This window comes from Equus asinus, chromosome 4 (assembly GCF_041296235.1).
Source record: "Equus asinus isolate D_3611 breed Donkey chromosome 4, EquAss-T2T_v2, whole genome shotgun sequence".
NCBI classification, from domain to species: Eukaryota; Metazoa; Chordata; class Mammalia; order Perissodactyla; family Equidae; genus Equus; species Equus asinus.
In genome coordinates, this window is record NC_091793.1 from 16,732,488 (window position 1) to 16,745,803 (window position 13,316).

General features: G+C 50.7%; 1 protein-coding gene across 2 annotated transcripts in view; it reads right to left on the minus strand.

The window, feature by feature from the left end:
* Nucleotides 1-7,473: 7,473 nt before the first annotated feature.
* The window catches only part of FBLN1 (fibulin 1), an 84,897-nt gene continuing 79,054 nt past the window's right edge, over nt 7,474-13,316 (minus strand). For both annotated transcript variants that reach the window (XM_070506722.1, XM_014864450.3), the window contains exon 17: nt 7,474-7,783. In XM_070506722.1, the coding sequence (XP_070362823.1) occupies nt 7,644-7,783 (140 nt within the window). In that variant the 3' untranslated portion in view covers nt 7,474-7,643. The remainder of the gene's footprint in view (nt 7,784-13,316) is intronic.

A 13,316-nucleotide genomic window follows, 5' to 3' on the forward strand; every position in this document is an offset into this window, starting at 1 on the left:
ATCTGGGTTTTGGAAAGATAGCCTGGCAGCCGTGGGGAAGATCTGGTAGACGGAGGAGGAGCCTCAGCTGAGATAACTCACCTGTGGGAGGGGGTGAAATGACATGAATGAATGAGGGAATGAATGAACTAAGGAGAGTAGATGGAAGGAATGGGACCAGGTGGTCGAGCATCTTGCAAATGAAGCAGAGGGGTTGGGACCGAGTGTGCTTTACTCCAAAGGAGCAAATTACCAGGCAGAAGCAGGACCTGGAGGTGAGGGCAGCTGGAGGGAGAGGATTCAGGATGACTCCTCGACTGGCTCCAATGAGGAAGAAACCTGCGTTTATTTCATGTGGCACCAAATACACCACCCGGAAGACGGCTCATAAAATCACAGCACCGGACTCTGAGTGCCCGCAGAAAATCAACAGGGAACAAGCCAGAGCGACATTTCTCTGCAGGGAGACCAAGTCCAGGAGGTTTTAATGATTCAAAGTAATTCCCTCAGTCTGACTTGTACCATTGACCCCTTCCCATACATAATTTCAAGCATAATTATAATATCATTGCTTAGTTAAATGACGCCGATTGATGCAGAAGCTGCCACAAATATTAATACAGCAGCTGTGTTAAAAATGGATCACTCACCACCACGTGCCGAAGCCTTCTAATGCTCCATAAGGTTGAGTAATTAAGTCGTGGCCCCTGAACTTGCCGTGGACACCGCGGATCAGTCTCCGAAAGGCAGGCAGCTGCACTGCAGCTCTGTGCTGCTTGCTGTCACCTAGGGTGCTTGAGCTCATTGAACCGGTCGCGTTGAGGTGGGTAGTTCTCTGTGCTCTGTGCTTCCTTCTGGCTGTGATTCCCGGGGGAACAGGTGCCCCAGAGGGGGCTGCTCTCCTCCAGGCTGAGATGGAGGCGGGGTGTGAGGCAGGTGCACCCGCACTCAAGAGTGGCTTAGTTTTGAAAAACATGAGAAAATAGCAGTATTAATTCACTATCTATGCTCTCCAAGAAATATATAAACCGAGAGATATATTATTGAGTGGGAATTCAAAAAATATAGACATACTCATATATGTACAAACACACACACACACGAGGTCAGTTTCCTGCTGTAACAAATTACCACAGACTTGCTGGCTTAAAAGAACAGGTCTCTACTCTCTCAGTCTGGAGGCCAGGGCTCAGAAACCAGGCTGCAGGCGAGGTCGGTTCCCTCGGGACGCTGTGAGGGAGGAGCCCTCCCACACCTCTCTCCTGGCTTCTGGAGGCTGTGGGCAATCTTTGGTGATCCCCGGCTTGTGGATTTGTCACTCCCGTTTTCTGCCTCCATTTTTGCATGGCCTTTCCATCTGGGTCTGTGTGGCAAATCTCTCTCTTCTTTCTTTTGTAAAGACACCCTTCCCTGGATTTAGGGCCCCCTCTAAATCCATGATGATCTGATTCTGAGATCCTCAAACCAATCGTGTCTGCAAAGACCTTGTTTGCAAATAAGGCTACGTTCCCGGGTACCTGGGGTGAGGACTTGGACATATCTTTTGGGGGGATACTATTCAATTGTCTATACATAGAGTAATTGTCCCTTCTAACTTAAGCTTTATTTCATTCACCAAATAGAGTTGGGGGGTGCAGTTGTCCTTCGGGCCACTACACACTCCTCAGCCTTCCCACAGTGCTCCCCTAGACTGAGGAGCTGGTGCACAGGTATCCTGCTCATGTCCCTCCCCCTCCCCGTCCTGCCTGGCCTCTCGTTCCTGGCTCTGCTCACCTGGCCTGTGAGCGGCCCAGAGCCCTGCCTAGAACCAGGCGAGCAGGTCTGGAACCTCAGGTCAGGCAGCTTGGGAGCAGGTGGGGTCTGTGCTTACATACTTGAAACCCAAGCTGTGTAAGGAGGTCTATGCCCTGTGCGCTGGGAGTCCAGGAGGAGCCCCAACTCTGGGAGACACGTTTGGGCTGAGGCTTGAAGGATGAAGTGAGACGAGTCCGTTTTCTGTAAGTCATGAACACAAGCTAGAGGCAGGTGTTGTAAAAGAGTCCCAAGGTGAATCTTTTGGTAAATGAAAAGTTCCTTTTGTTAAGAAAATAGTTGCCTTCTATTTTGGTCCCTATCTCCCCACCCGAGGGAGCAAGGATTTCGTCTTCCTTATCTTTATATCTCTCCCAGGGTCCTCACACCCATCTTACTAAACGCTGTTGAGCTGATTTAGAAAGATAAGTCACTTAGCAGAAAATATTAAGGGATCATTGTTAATACGGTTATGTGTAACAGGTAGGATGGTGGTGTTTTAAAAAGTCTTCATCATTAGAAATGTATATTTAAAAAGTACTTAAAATATTTAAATATGAAGAGACACTGTGTCTGGGATTTGCTTTAAAATACTCCTGCACTCTGTCCTCAGGACGGTGGAGCATAACTCCCACTCCCTGAGGGTGGGCTGTGCCTAGTGACCTGCGAAGAGGACAGGATGGACGGGGCAGCTACAGTGAGAAGCCTGACAACCACCCCTCAGCCAGGTGACCAAGGTCAACACCACAGGGATCCGTCCTGGTGACAGCACCTGCCCTGCTGGGATGGGACGAGAAGGGCTCCTCCCCTCGGTGGTCCTCCTCCCAGACCCATGGTCCCAGTCTAGTCATGAGAGAATCAGCAGACAGATCCCAGCTGAGGGGCTTCCTACAAGACACCTGCTCGGTCCTCCTGGAAACGGTTAAGGTCATTGAAACAAGGGGGTCTGAGAAACTGTCCCTGCCCAGAGGAGCTAAGACGACACGACGACCAAATGTACTGTGGGCTCCTGGACGGGGCCCTGAGACAGAGAACGGACATTAGGTACAAACCAAGGAGACCAAAACATGGATTTTAGTTAACAATAATGTATCAATACGGGCTCATTAATTGTAACAAATGTACCATGCCAATGTAAAAAATTAATAATAGAGAAGCTGGGGGCCGGCTATATGGGAACTCTGTACTATCTTCAGTTTTTCTGTAAATCTCAAACTGTTCTAAGAAATAAAGTTTATTTAAAAAAATAGTCCTGCAAAATAAAAGGAGTTGAGGGAGGAGAGAGAGGAAAGAAGACTGGCGGAGAGGCGACAATTGTTGAAGGTGGGTGATGGGTAAGAGAGGTTTTTATACTCTTCTCTATACTTTAAAGCATTTTTTAAAATTCTATAATAACAAGTTTTTAAAAAATGTAAAAGTCACAGATGCAGGATCTTAGGGGGGAAAGCTATTCATGCAGAGAGTTGTGGATACGCGCTGGTATATAAAGAGCACAGGACAGGCGGTCCCACCGTCAGTTCTGTAGTGATGGGAGCAGAGGACCAGCCAGGGGATGAGACGGGCATCCTTGTGGGATAAGATAGATGGCCCTGAGCTGGCCTTGCAGAGGGGCTGAGGATGGAGATTGTGAGTGTGTGCGCGCACACGCGTGTGTGTTGGGGACCATTACAGAGGCGTTCCTGGCACCTCATAGGTCTTCAACAAAGTGATTATTAAGAATCTTGGTGATTGTCACCATGTTCCCACAGGCCATATTATAAAAATTCTACTTTTATAGTTTTATTTCTTTAGTAACCGCTCCACCACGATAGAACTAATAGCAGCCGTTCTATTTCTTCCTTAAGAATTCCAAAGTCATTCGAGTCACTTTCCGTCTCATTCCACTTCCAGGATGGAGATGAGCAGCCTCTCGAAGCCTATCTCTGGCATGCATGATGCTGGGAAACGTGGCTAGAGATGAGGAATTGCTGCTGGCACTCAGACATCACCCGGGTAAGCAGAGCATAGCCAGGGAGGGAGACACATTACGCAAACTGTCCTGAATATGGATCTGAATTGGCCCTGGGGGGACAGTCCAGGAAGTGGTCCCAGAGCAAGCAGACGTGCCCTGTCACAGCTGGTGTCCCTGACTGAGTGAGCATGGGTCCTGCTTGTTAAGCCATGTCGCTGAGACCACTCAAGACTATTCTTTTACAAACTCTTCTGGAGTTTCGCTGCCTCCTCCGCTTGTCCACACTAGTTCCTAATAAAATGTGTGTTGATTGAATAAAGAATGTCCTCTTCAACTGTATTTGTGATGAGAGCACTGTTTCTCGGGAACCTGCTGTGTAGCAGTTCTTGTGCTGTGTGTTTACGTAATCACCCCCTTTCGTCCTCACAATGGCCCCTGGGCGTACATGTAATTATTTTCATTTCGTAGTAGAGAAAAACAAGTCTCTGAGACATTAAGCAATGTGCCTAAGGCCACACAGCTCATAAGTCGCTGGATCTAAATTTGAACCTGCAAAACCCACAGTTTTTGAATGTTAAGTTGAATAGCTCATCAAATCATCATTTCTTCAAAATGCAAATTGATTTTGTAAAATGTTAGTGGTAGAACCCACAGGGCAGGTCCCCTGGCATTCACTGTAAAATTCTTTCAACTTTGCTGTATGTTTGAAATTCTTCATAGTAAAATATTAGGAGAGAAAAAATGCACCGTGGTTTTCAGGTGTTTTTTCACGTGAACAAACTTGAGACCCTTGATGGGACTTAGAAGAGTGGCTGACCTCTTTGGTTTCTAGGTGGTGGGGTGGGGCTGCCACCCTTAACACTGGTCCCTCCAGGACGCCAGGTGACCCAGGAGCTCCTGCCACAGGCTGCGGCGCTCCTCCGAACATTAGAGTGGGTTCCCTTTATTCAAAGCAGCCAGAGCTTTCTGGTAGAACATTACAGCACCAGACCTGGAAACTTCCCTCCAGGTTTCTTCTACTATGAGATCTATGAATGATTCAACCTGGTGTCTGTATGTGTTTGCCTTCTCATCCTGCTTATAAATTGCTTTCCCTTTAGCGATTCTCAATTATTTTGTTCTAAGGCTGCAATTAAGAAGGATCACTGTTGTCGGGGGCCCAGAGGCGCTGCTAGCTCCCACCAGCTGGTCCCCTAATACAGCCGACGCTGGGCCCTGACAGTAATTACTTTGCAAGAATAATGGGATACTTATCGGTCTGTCAAGTGTCCAACTTAGAGAATGATATGAAATATGAAAAGTTAGGTTTGTGTGTAATTTACACAACTGTCTATCAGTCGCTTACGGATGATTAAAAAAAGAAATGCAGAATTAAGAAGATGCCTGGCTTCCTGGAGTGCATTCGTGTGGCTTGATTCACAGTGGCAACCGTTATCATCATCATCATCATCATCATCATCATCATCATCATCATGTTACTTTCAAAGATGAATGACAGTAAGCTCTCACACAGGCAGGCAGCCCTTTACAGCTGCAAAGGCCTTTTGGGCTCGGCATCTCCAGCGCTGCTCGCTGCTGTCTAGGGGCAGGGCAGCTGGGCAGGGCTTACTGGCTCCACTTTGCAGATGCAGAAACTGAGGCTCGGCAGATGACAGGGACTTATGCAGCTAGCTCCCGCCAAGGGGAGGTTTGGACTCGGCCTCTCCGACTCTGCATCAGGGAGGGGCGGCGCCTGGCTCCCTCTCTTCCCCTTGCTTCTCCCCCACGCAGCTCTCCGCCTCCCCTCTGCCGGCTTCCACGCCCATGCCCCTCCCTCAGGAAGGGCAGATTGGCCAGCTTGGGTCACGTGTTCATCTGAGAGCCAATCAACGGCAGGAGGTTTGGCTCTGCCCACCAATGGCCGCTCCTATCCTAACGCCCATTAAGAGTATGGGAAGGGTCCTTTCTCAGAAGGCGTCAGCGCTTCTGTGTTCCCACCCCATCCCCGCCCAGGCCTCGGGAAGGATGAGGCTCCCAGACGCCTCCCTCTCCAAGGGCATGGGCCAGGAACTGCCTGGCTCCTGCAGACTTGGTCCTCAAGCTGCAGGTGGGAAACGGGAACCCTATGTGACCTCATTTCCCGCCCCTCATCCCGAGGCTTCCATTCTTGTGATCATACCCCAGGCCCCTCCCTTCCCTGTCAAGACCCCAGTGTGCTCTCCTCATCCCTGGACCTGGGTCCCGGACTGTCCAGCCCCACGCTGGTTCTTCCCCTTCTAATCAGCTTAAGATGCCCAGGCCCCAGCAGGCCTTGTGCCTGGCTGCCCAGGCCTGGCTTTGACCGACCAGTACCCCAAATGAGTGCCCTCAGAAACGCTGGGAGTTCCTCAGGGTGGTTAGAGACCATGTTCTGCAGAGTTGGAGCAGTGCTGGCTTGAACTACCAGAACACCAGCCACACTGAAACCCCAACCACTGAGGGGGGACGTCCCACATGTGGGCTGAGACTCAGCCACTGCCAGGATCCAGGCTGCTGGGCTGAGCTAGGGCACGGGAGGAGAGCGGCTCTGAGATGTGAACGGGATGCTCCAGAAGATGGGATGAACCCAGGGCAGGATGTGGAGGAGAAGCGTGTGTGGAAATGAAGGGCCTGGGTGCTGAATCCCTGTGGGTCCAGGTGGCTTCAGGGCGTGGGGTGCTCTTGGCACCGCCACCAACGCTGAGGGTGGTGACGGTACACCCCATAACTCCAGTCTGTCCACATCTCTTCTAACACAGGGTTTTAGAGAGGAAAGGAGTTGGGAGTCTGATAAACTGAATTTGAATCGTTTCTTTGTCTCTGGAAAGTTGTGGGACTTTGCACAGTTGAGTCCCTCTCTCTGAGTCCAGTTTGCCCGTCTCTAAGCTGGGCATGATCAGGCCCCCCGCTGGGTTGCCGGGAGGAACAAATGAAGCTCCACATGCCAAGTGCATGGGACTCTGTGCACATGGGGGGGCTCTCCTTCCTGCTGAAGAGAATCGTTATTTCTCCCCAGCGATTTCTAGAGGGGATCAGAATGCCCACGAGGGACACTGTCAGAAGCGAGAGTTCTGTGCCCTGCCTAGTGGGGCACCGCATGTGCTGGAGCCACACCACTCAGACGGTGGGCCTGGGATCGGAAATGCTGTGGGTGGGAAGCTGGTCCACTACACACACTGGGCCCCACCCCAGAGCCTCGGGAGGCTGGAGGGTCTTTGAGAAGGCCTTGGGGGACACTCCCAGGCCCTCTGCTAGTGGGGAGCCCCTGTCTTGAAAGATTCCCGTGCAGAGGCCATCGGGAGGATCACAAAGCTGTTTATTTTCCCACCTATGATAAGAAAAGACGATGCAGGGGGCAGAGCACACCCAGCCATTCCCCTGGAGCATCCAGGGGCCACACACACACCCAACACGCTGTGTCTTTACCAAGGGATTTTTCTGTTTCAACAGAACTGCAATTTACCTTCTAAGCACTCCCCAAGGCATTGTGTGTCATGCTGCTTCGGGCAGAATTTGTCTTACCTGATGTTCTGCAGAATTGGGCACACAAGATCTGATTTTAGCAAAATAAGCACCAAATGTCAAATTTCATACAGTCAGGGCAAGAACCCGTCTTCTTCTGGATTTGGACTAGCTGTCCCCTGACAAATGTCTTCCTTTCCTCAGTCCTTAGCAATGCCTGGCCCACAAGCAGGGAAAGGGGAGCAAAACTGAACCTTTGCATTAAAAAACAAGCAAGGTTTTCAACCAAACAGTTGAGTAATTGGACTCATTATTTAAACACCAAAATACATCAGATGGACTTATTCCTCTGGCCCAGCTTAACACATGTCAGCCTTATACTACAAACAATACATAAAATCAAGAAATGTCTGGGTGGTACAACAGGGACAGGGCGGAGTTGTTGGCAGCAATGACTTGGCCCTCAGAACCAGTACTCAGAGACGAAGATATGGACATTGACGACATTTCGGTGGGACACGACACCCCCGACCACGTAGTTCATCTCCAGCTTGAGGACGGCGTGAAATGGGCCCACGATGGGCCGCACTTGGCGCACAACACCTGGGGAGAGAGCAGAGGTGTTCTGGAAGTTAGCAGGGGCCAGAGCAATGTGGAGATCTGGGAAAGGACTTCCCTCGAGGAGTTTCAGAGCTGGAAGGGGCCTTAGGCCTCATTAAGTCCCACTCTGAGCCAGATGCTAGAGTCCCCTGCATAGCACCTCCCTCCATGCCGTCACCCCCGGGCTCTGCTCCCCCTCCAGGAATGAGTGACATGACACTGAGTTCACTACGGTCTTTCCACCGTGCACACAGCTCCGATTGTGAGGAATCTGTGCGTGTGGGCTTTGGGGTCAGGTGGCTGTGGGGTCAGTGCCAGCTCCTGCTCTCTCCGAGCCTGGGTTTCCTCCTCTACCACCATCTACCTGATAGGATTTAAGAGCCTAGAGAAGGGCCTGGCATGGACCAGATGTCCAGTAGACACCTGTCCCCTCCCTCCCATGCACTGTGCCCAGTTCTGACCCTTGGGAAGAAACAAAGCAGGTGCCATCCCTGCCGTATTGAGGATTGCAGTGGGGTTCTGGAAGCCCTTTATATGAGCACAGAAGTCCCGGCTCCCCATGGGACATAGCCCTCACTCTCCGCGCCTCTGTGGGGGGTGACACCTAAGCTCATTGTTCAGTGTCTATGGTAACAGGTGAGCAAGAAGCAGCTCAGGGGACAGAGGCTCAGAGTGGGTCCAGCCTGAGGCAGAGACGGGCCAGGGCAATCAGGAGGACAGGCGGCAGAGGGGAGACAGGCGTCGGCTTTGGGGAACCAGAAACTTGCTGTGTGAAGCTGCTGGGGGTGGCAGGAGTTCTGCCTGGGCCAGGGTAGGGACCAGGCAAAGGCCATGACTGGTGGCCTCCCCTGTGGGGGCTCAGAGCACAGGGCTCAGCTTGGTCAGGGTGGAAGAGGGAGCAACCCCAGGCGTTCTACGGCGGGGGAGCAGGACTGGGTGGTAAGAGTGGGTCCCGTAACTCTCCCCAAACCTGTGTCTGGCCAGCTCTGTATCTCCAGGCCAGGCCCTGCTGGCCCTGCCTTGCCTCTGCAGGGCACCCAGAGGCTCACAGAGAGAAACCCCCTGCACCCTGGGATGAGACAGATGGGGCTAGGGTAAGCGTTATCATCCTGGCTGGACTGTGGAGAGACTGACATCTTTTCTGGGCCTCAGATTCCTCAGTGAGAAAATGATGGCACGTGACCCTGGGCTTCTGCACCGCATGATCCAGACGCCCTAGCACAGCGTCTGCCAAAGGTGTGAGCTCCAGCTGTGCAGGGCGACCTCCCCACCAGACCGGCGGACTCACGTGCATTCACGCAATCCTCAACAGCCACCAGGAGCTGTTCTCAGTGATACAAAGAAAACTAACAGAATCTTGGTTTCAAAGCCAGTGGAGGATCGAGGTAAAGTCCTGTGCTCTGATGGAAGTCAGCAGTGTCCAGCAGGGGAGAGAACGGAGGTGAGGAAGGCTGGGGGAGTCAGGAAAGACTTCTTGGAGGAGGTGACCTTCCCTGCAGAGGAAGCAGCACTAGCAGAGCCTGCAGGCTGATCCCCAGAGCCCGGCGCACAGCAGGTGCCACCAACAGCTGCTGACATTTAGGAATGAACGACCTCCATGGCCCCTTCTCCATCCCGCCTGCTCTGATATTAAGACTTGCCCGAAGTCCTGTGGGGCGGGGGTGTGCTGGAATTGCTGAACAACTGGCTCTCTGGTTGTACCATATGACAATTTCCATGGCCGATTTCAAGCCACCAACGGATGTCATTGAAGGCGGGGTTGGGAAGAGCGCATAATCAGCAGGCCTGGCACCCCACTGCAGGGATGCTGGCAAAGAGCAAGCGTGCAGCCTACAGGCCCACAACTGCGTGTTGAGGAATAGCCACTGATTGTTTGCGGTGTCAAATTGCTGATTCCAGGCTGGTTTCTGCAAACTGCCCCGCCACAGACTTAGCAAATGTGCACAGGGGCCCTTGGCGCCCACTCTGCACTCAGCAAAGGCTCGGGGGCGACTGAAAGGTCGCGAGGGCCTCCCGCATCAGCGCTGGTTCCCAGTCAGGATCACCAAGTTCACGCTCAGAAGGGGAATTTGGGTGCGAGGCCCCTCGTTCACTCCCTGGGCTTATGTTTCAAAAGTGAAATGCCCAGCAGCCGGGGTGGAATTCCAGGCTATTCTAAGCAAACAAGGGCTTTAGCTCTGATGGCGAGACAAGCACAGGCTTCTGCGGGCTGTCAGCAGCCTTTCTCTACCCCTATGCCTCGATGACATGGCAGCTCTGTCCTGTTTGAATGCCCACGAACATCTTCAGGTCCCACCTAAAGACATGGGCTTATCACCACCCTTGGTTTTCCAGCGGCCCCTGATGACCGTGCCACTCCTGCCTGCCCCTCCCTGGGCACAGTCTGGGCCAGGTCAGTGTGGGCTCCCCTGCGGCTCCTCGTGGGGAGAACGGCCCCATGCTTTCCTGCCCCCTCGTGCCCCCAGCATCACCTTCTCCTCTCCCCAGGCCTGAGACCAACAACGGCGCTCACCGGCCTCAGTGGCCTGGGTTACCTGCTGAGCTCATCCATCCCAGAGGCAGAGAGGGTTCCTACCCTTCCAGTGCTCAAAGGAGTTCAGGGGGCTCGAAGGAAGGGAGAGAGGCTGGGGGAGCCTGAGAACTATGCTGGACAGGGAGCAACGGAGGTGGAGAGTACACTTCTGCAAGCTCTGACCAGATATATATTTCTACATATCATTATTATGTTTATATAGCATATAATTAATATCATTATATTTATACAGCATATAATTAGGATATATGCTATACAAATATATAATTATTATAAATACAAAATATGTTATTACTATAAAATACAAAATACATAAATGTTTATTTAAAATATATTAAAAATCTAATATATAAAAATATTATTATACATAAAATATATTATGTATTTTAAATTTATATAAACTTTTACACATATCTATATATTTTATTTAAATATATGTTCACATAAATTTATGTTAGTATTATACAAAATGTATAATTTATATATCATTAATATATAAAATATATCTACTATAAATTTTAACGTAAAATATAAATATTGCAAAATATTACGAGATAATTATATTACCCACACATGCACATTTAAATACAGATTCTTTGCTGCAGGTGGGACTTTAATAGCGTCCACAGTCCGGAGCCACAGAAGTTTCTGGGCGACCCTATGTGTGCAGGCACTGGGCTCAATAAGCATGTAGAGAGAATGATGGGCTGTCCTGGGTGGGCTCAGTTGGGGACAGGGAGCAGAGAGAAAGTGCTGACGCAGGAGCTGGGCTCAACAGGGAACAGGAGCAGGACCCCAGAAGAGTTATTTAACCTTTCTGAGTCTCAATCTCCTCTTCTGTGAAAGAGGGATTAAAAATAGTGACCTTCAAAATTAGAAACAAAACGAACAAGGGCCATCCTTATTCTCCCTCCGAAACGACCAGTGGCTCTCTAAGAGTGTCCCCATACTTAAATGTGAGCTGATTTTCAGTTAAAGGATGGCTGAATTCTTGCATGATTGAAAAATAGAACAAGAGTTGAGTATCTTTATTGGATGGATTTTAAAATTTTATGAGAAAGGAAAGCTCTGAATGTGTCGAAAATGTTTGCATCCAAATACGTCACGTCAAGGGGCTTCACAAGGCTCAGTTTCTGTGATGTAAGGACCAGAGCTCCACGCCGTGGCTGACTGTTCAGATTCTAAACAGCTAAACGGTGAGACAAAGAAACACGAGAGGAAGCAGAGGGCTGCGGAGCGAAAAGGGCATTGGGAAGCGGGGGGAGGGTGAGGCTGAATTTCGGATGCAGGTCACATTCACGGCCTGGATTTCTCAGGATCTTTGCATTTAACAAGAAAAACTATTAAGGCGGAACAAATAGGCACGCTGCAAGGGTTAAACGAGAAAGAGAAATCGTGTGAGTGCACACAGCCGGGCTTGAGGAATGTGCCTCCCTTGCCGCCCTCCAGAACCAGCTTCTCCATCCCTGCCCTCTGACCTGAAGTCCACATTGAATCTCCAACTCCATCCACAGCCCTAGTGAACCCAGGGCCCCCTTTCTCAGGCCAAGCCCATTGAGTGGACCTGACCACTACTTCATCAGCCTAGCCACACTTCCCTGGAGCTCTGGTTTGGGTGAACATGTTCCCTCCATTCCTAGGTGAGTTCAAGCTTGAGTTCCACCTCCTTGTCCTCACCTTGACTGAACCCAGGCTTTCTCCAGATATCACTTCTTTCTTCACAGCTTTCCTACCCATCCATCCATCCATCATCCATCCACCCATCCTTCCATCATCCATCATCCATCCCTCCTACATCCATCCATCCATCCATCTACCCATCCACCCATCCATCCATCCATCCATCCAACAGTGCTTACTCTGCACAGGGGACGTTAAAGGAAGATTCCACAGAGGAACTGACTTTAAATTGGATTTTGAAGAATAAGTAGGAGCCAAGGAAGCAGGTAGGACATGTGCAAAGCCCAAAAGTATGAGGGTTCAGGCAAGTTCTGGGAACAGTATCAATCTAAGGGTGAGACAGGCAGATGAGGCTGAGGAGGTGGTAAAGGGCGTCTCCAGGGACCTCACACCTCGTCAGTCTCACAGAACCAGGAATTTGGGTCAGCAGTCTCTTGGCTCCCTCCTCACCACAGATTCTAGACCAGCGTTCTTTCAGAACCACCAAAAACCTTCTTCATGCAGGGAAACAAGGGAGGGAGGAAGGAGAGGAACTCTTGCTGCCCATCATATGTGGCATCGCGAACATTAGAAAGCCTCCACCAAGGGTCCAATTCCAACCATCCACTTGATCCTACAGACATGTAGCTGGCATCTGCTGTGTGCCAGGTCTGGGGACCAGCTGGACTGCTCATGTCCTCTTTTGTAAAGGCTTCCCAGCCCCCATTTGTGTCATCTGGTACCTGGTCTCCCTTGGCTGTAACACTGCATCTGCCCATTGCCGGGATCCTTCACGGTTGGCGCCCTCTTCAGGGCAGGGTCTGCATCGCATTCATCTCTGTCCCACCATTCCCAGCCAGGGCCTGGGCAGGACACATATGAGCTCCCATCATGATTATTGAGTGGGATGAAGGCAATGGAAGGACGAAGAAGGGGAGAGAAAGGGAAGGAAGGGGAGGGGAAAGAAGAGACATCAGTCCTTAGGCCCCCACGATCTAGGAAGGAAGACAAAGCTGTCCTCAACGAAAGGGCAGCCACTGAGAGCTCTGAGAGAGCAGTTTTATTCAGAATGACCACTCTGGCAGCAAAACGCAGGAGAAAGGGAGAGGTGCATTTCCTTCACATCTGCCTTGTCCATCTCACCTGCCGGGGTGTTTACCTCCCCAGCTTCCCAGAGCCTCAGACAAAAGAAAGGCCACGGTGCCGAGTCCAACAGTGTTAATCTTCCAAATCTCCTCCTTGGCATTTCTGCTTCAGGTCTCAGACGCTGCTGGTATTCCTCGGCGTGTCTGTGCCTCTTAAAGATATAATTAAGCCTTTTTTTTTCCCTTTGAAAAATGCAGG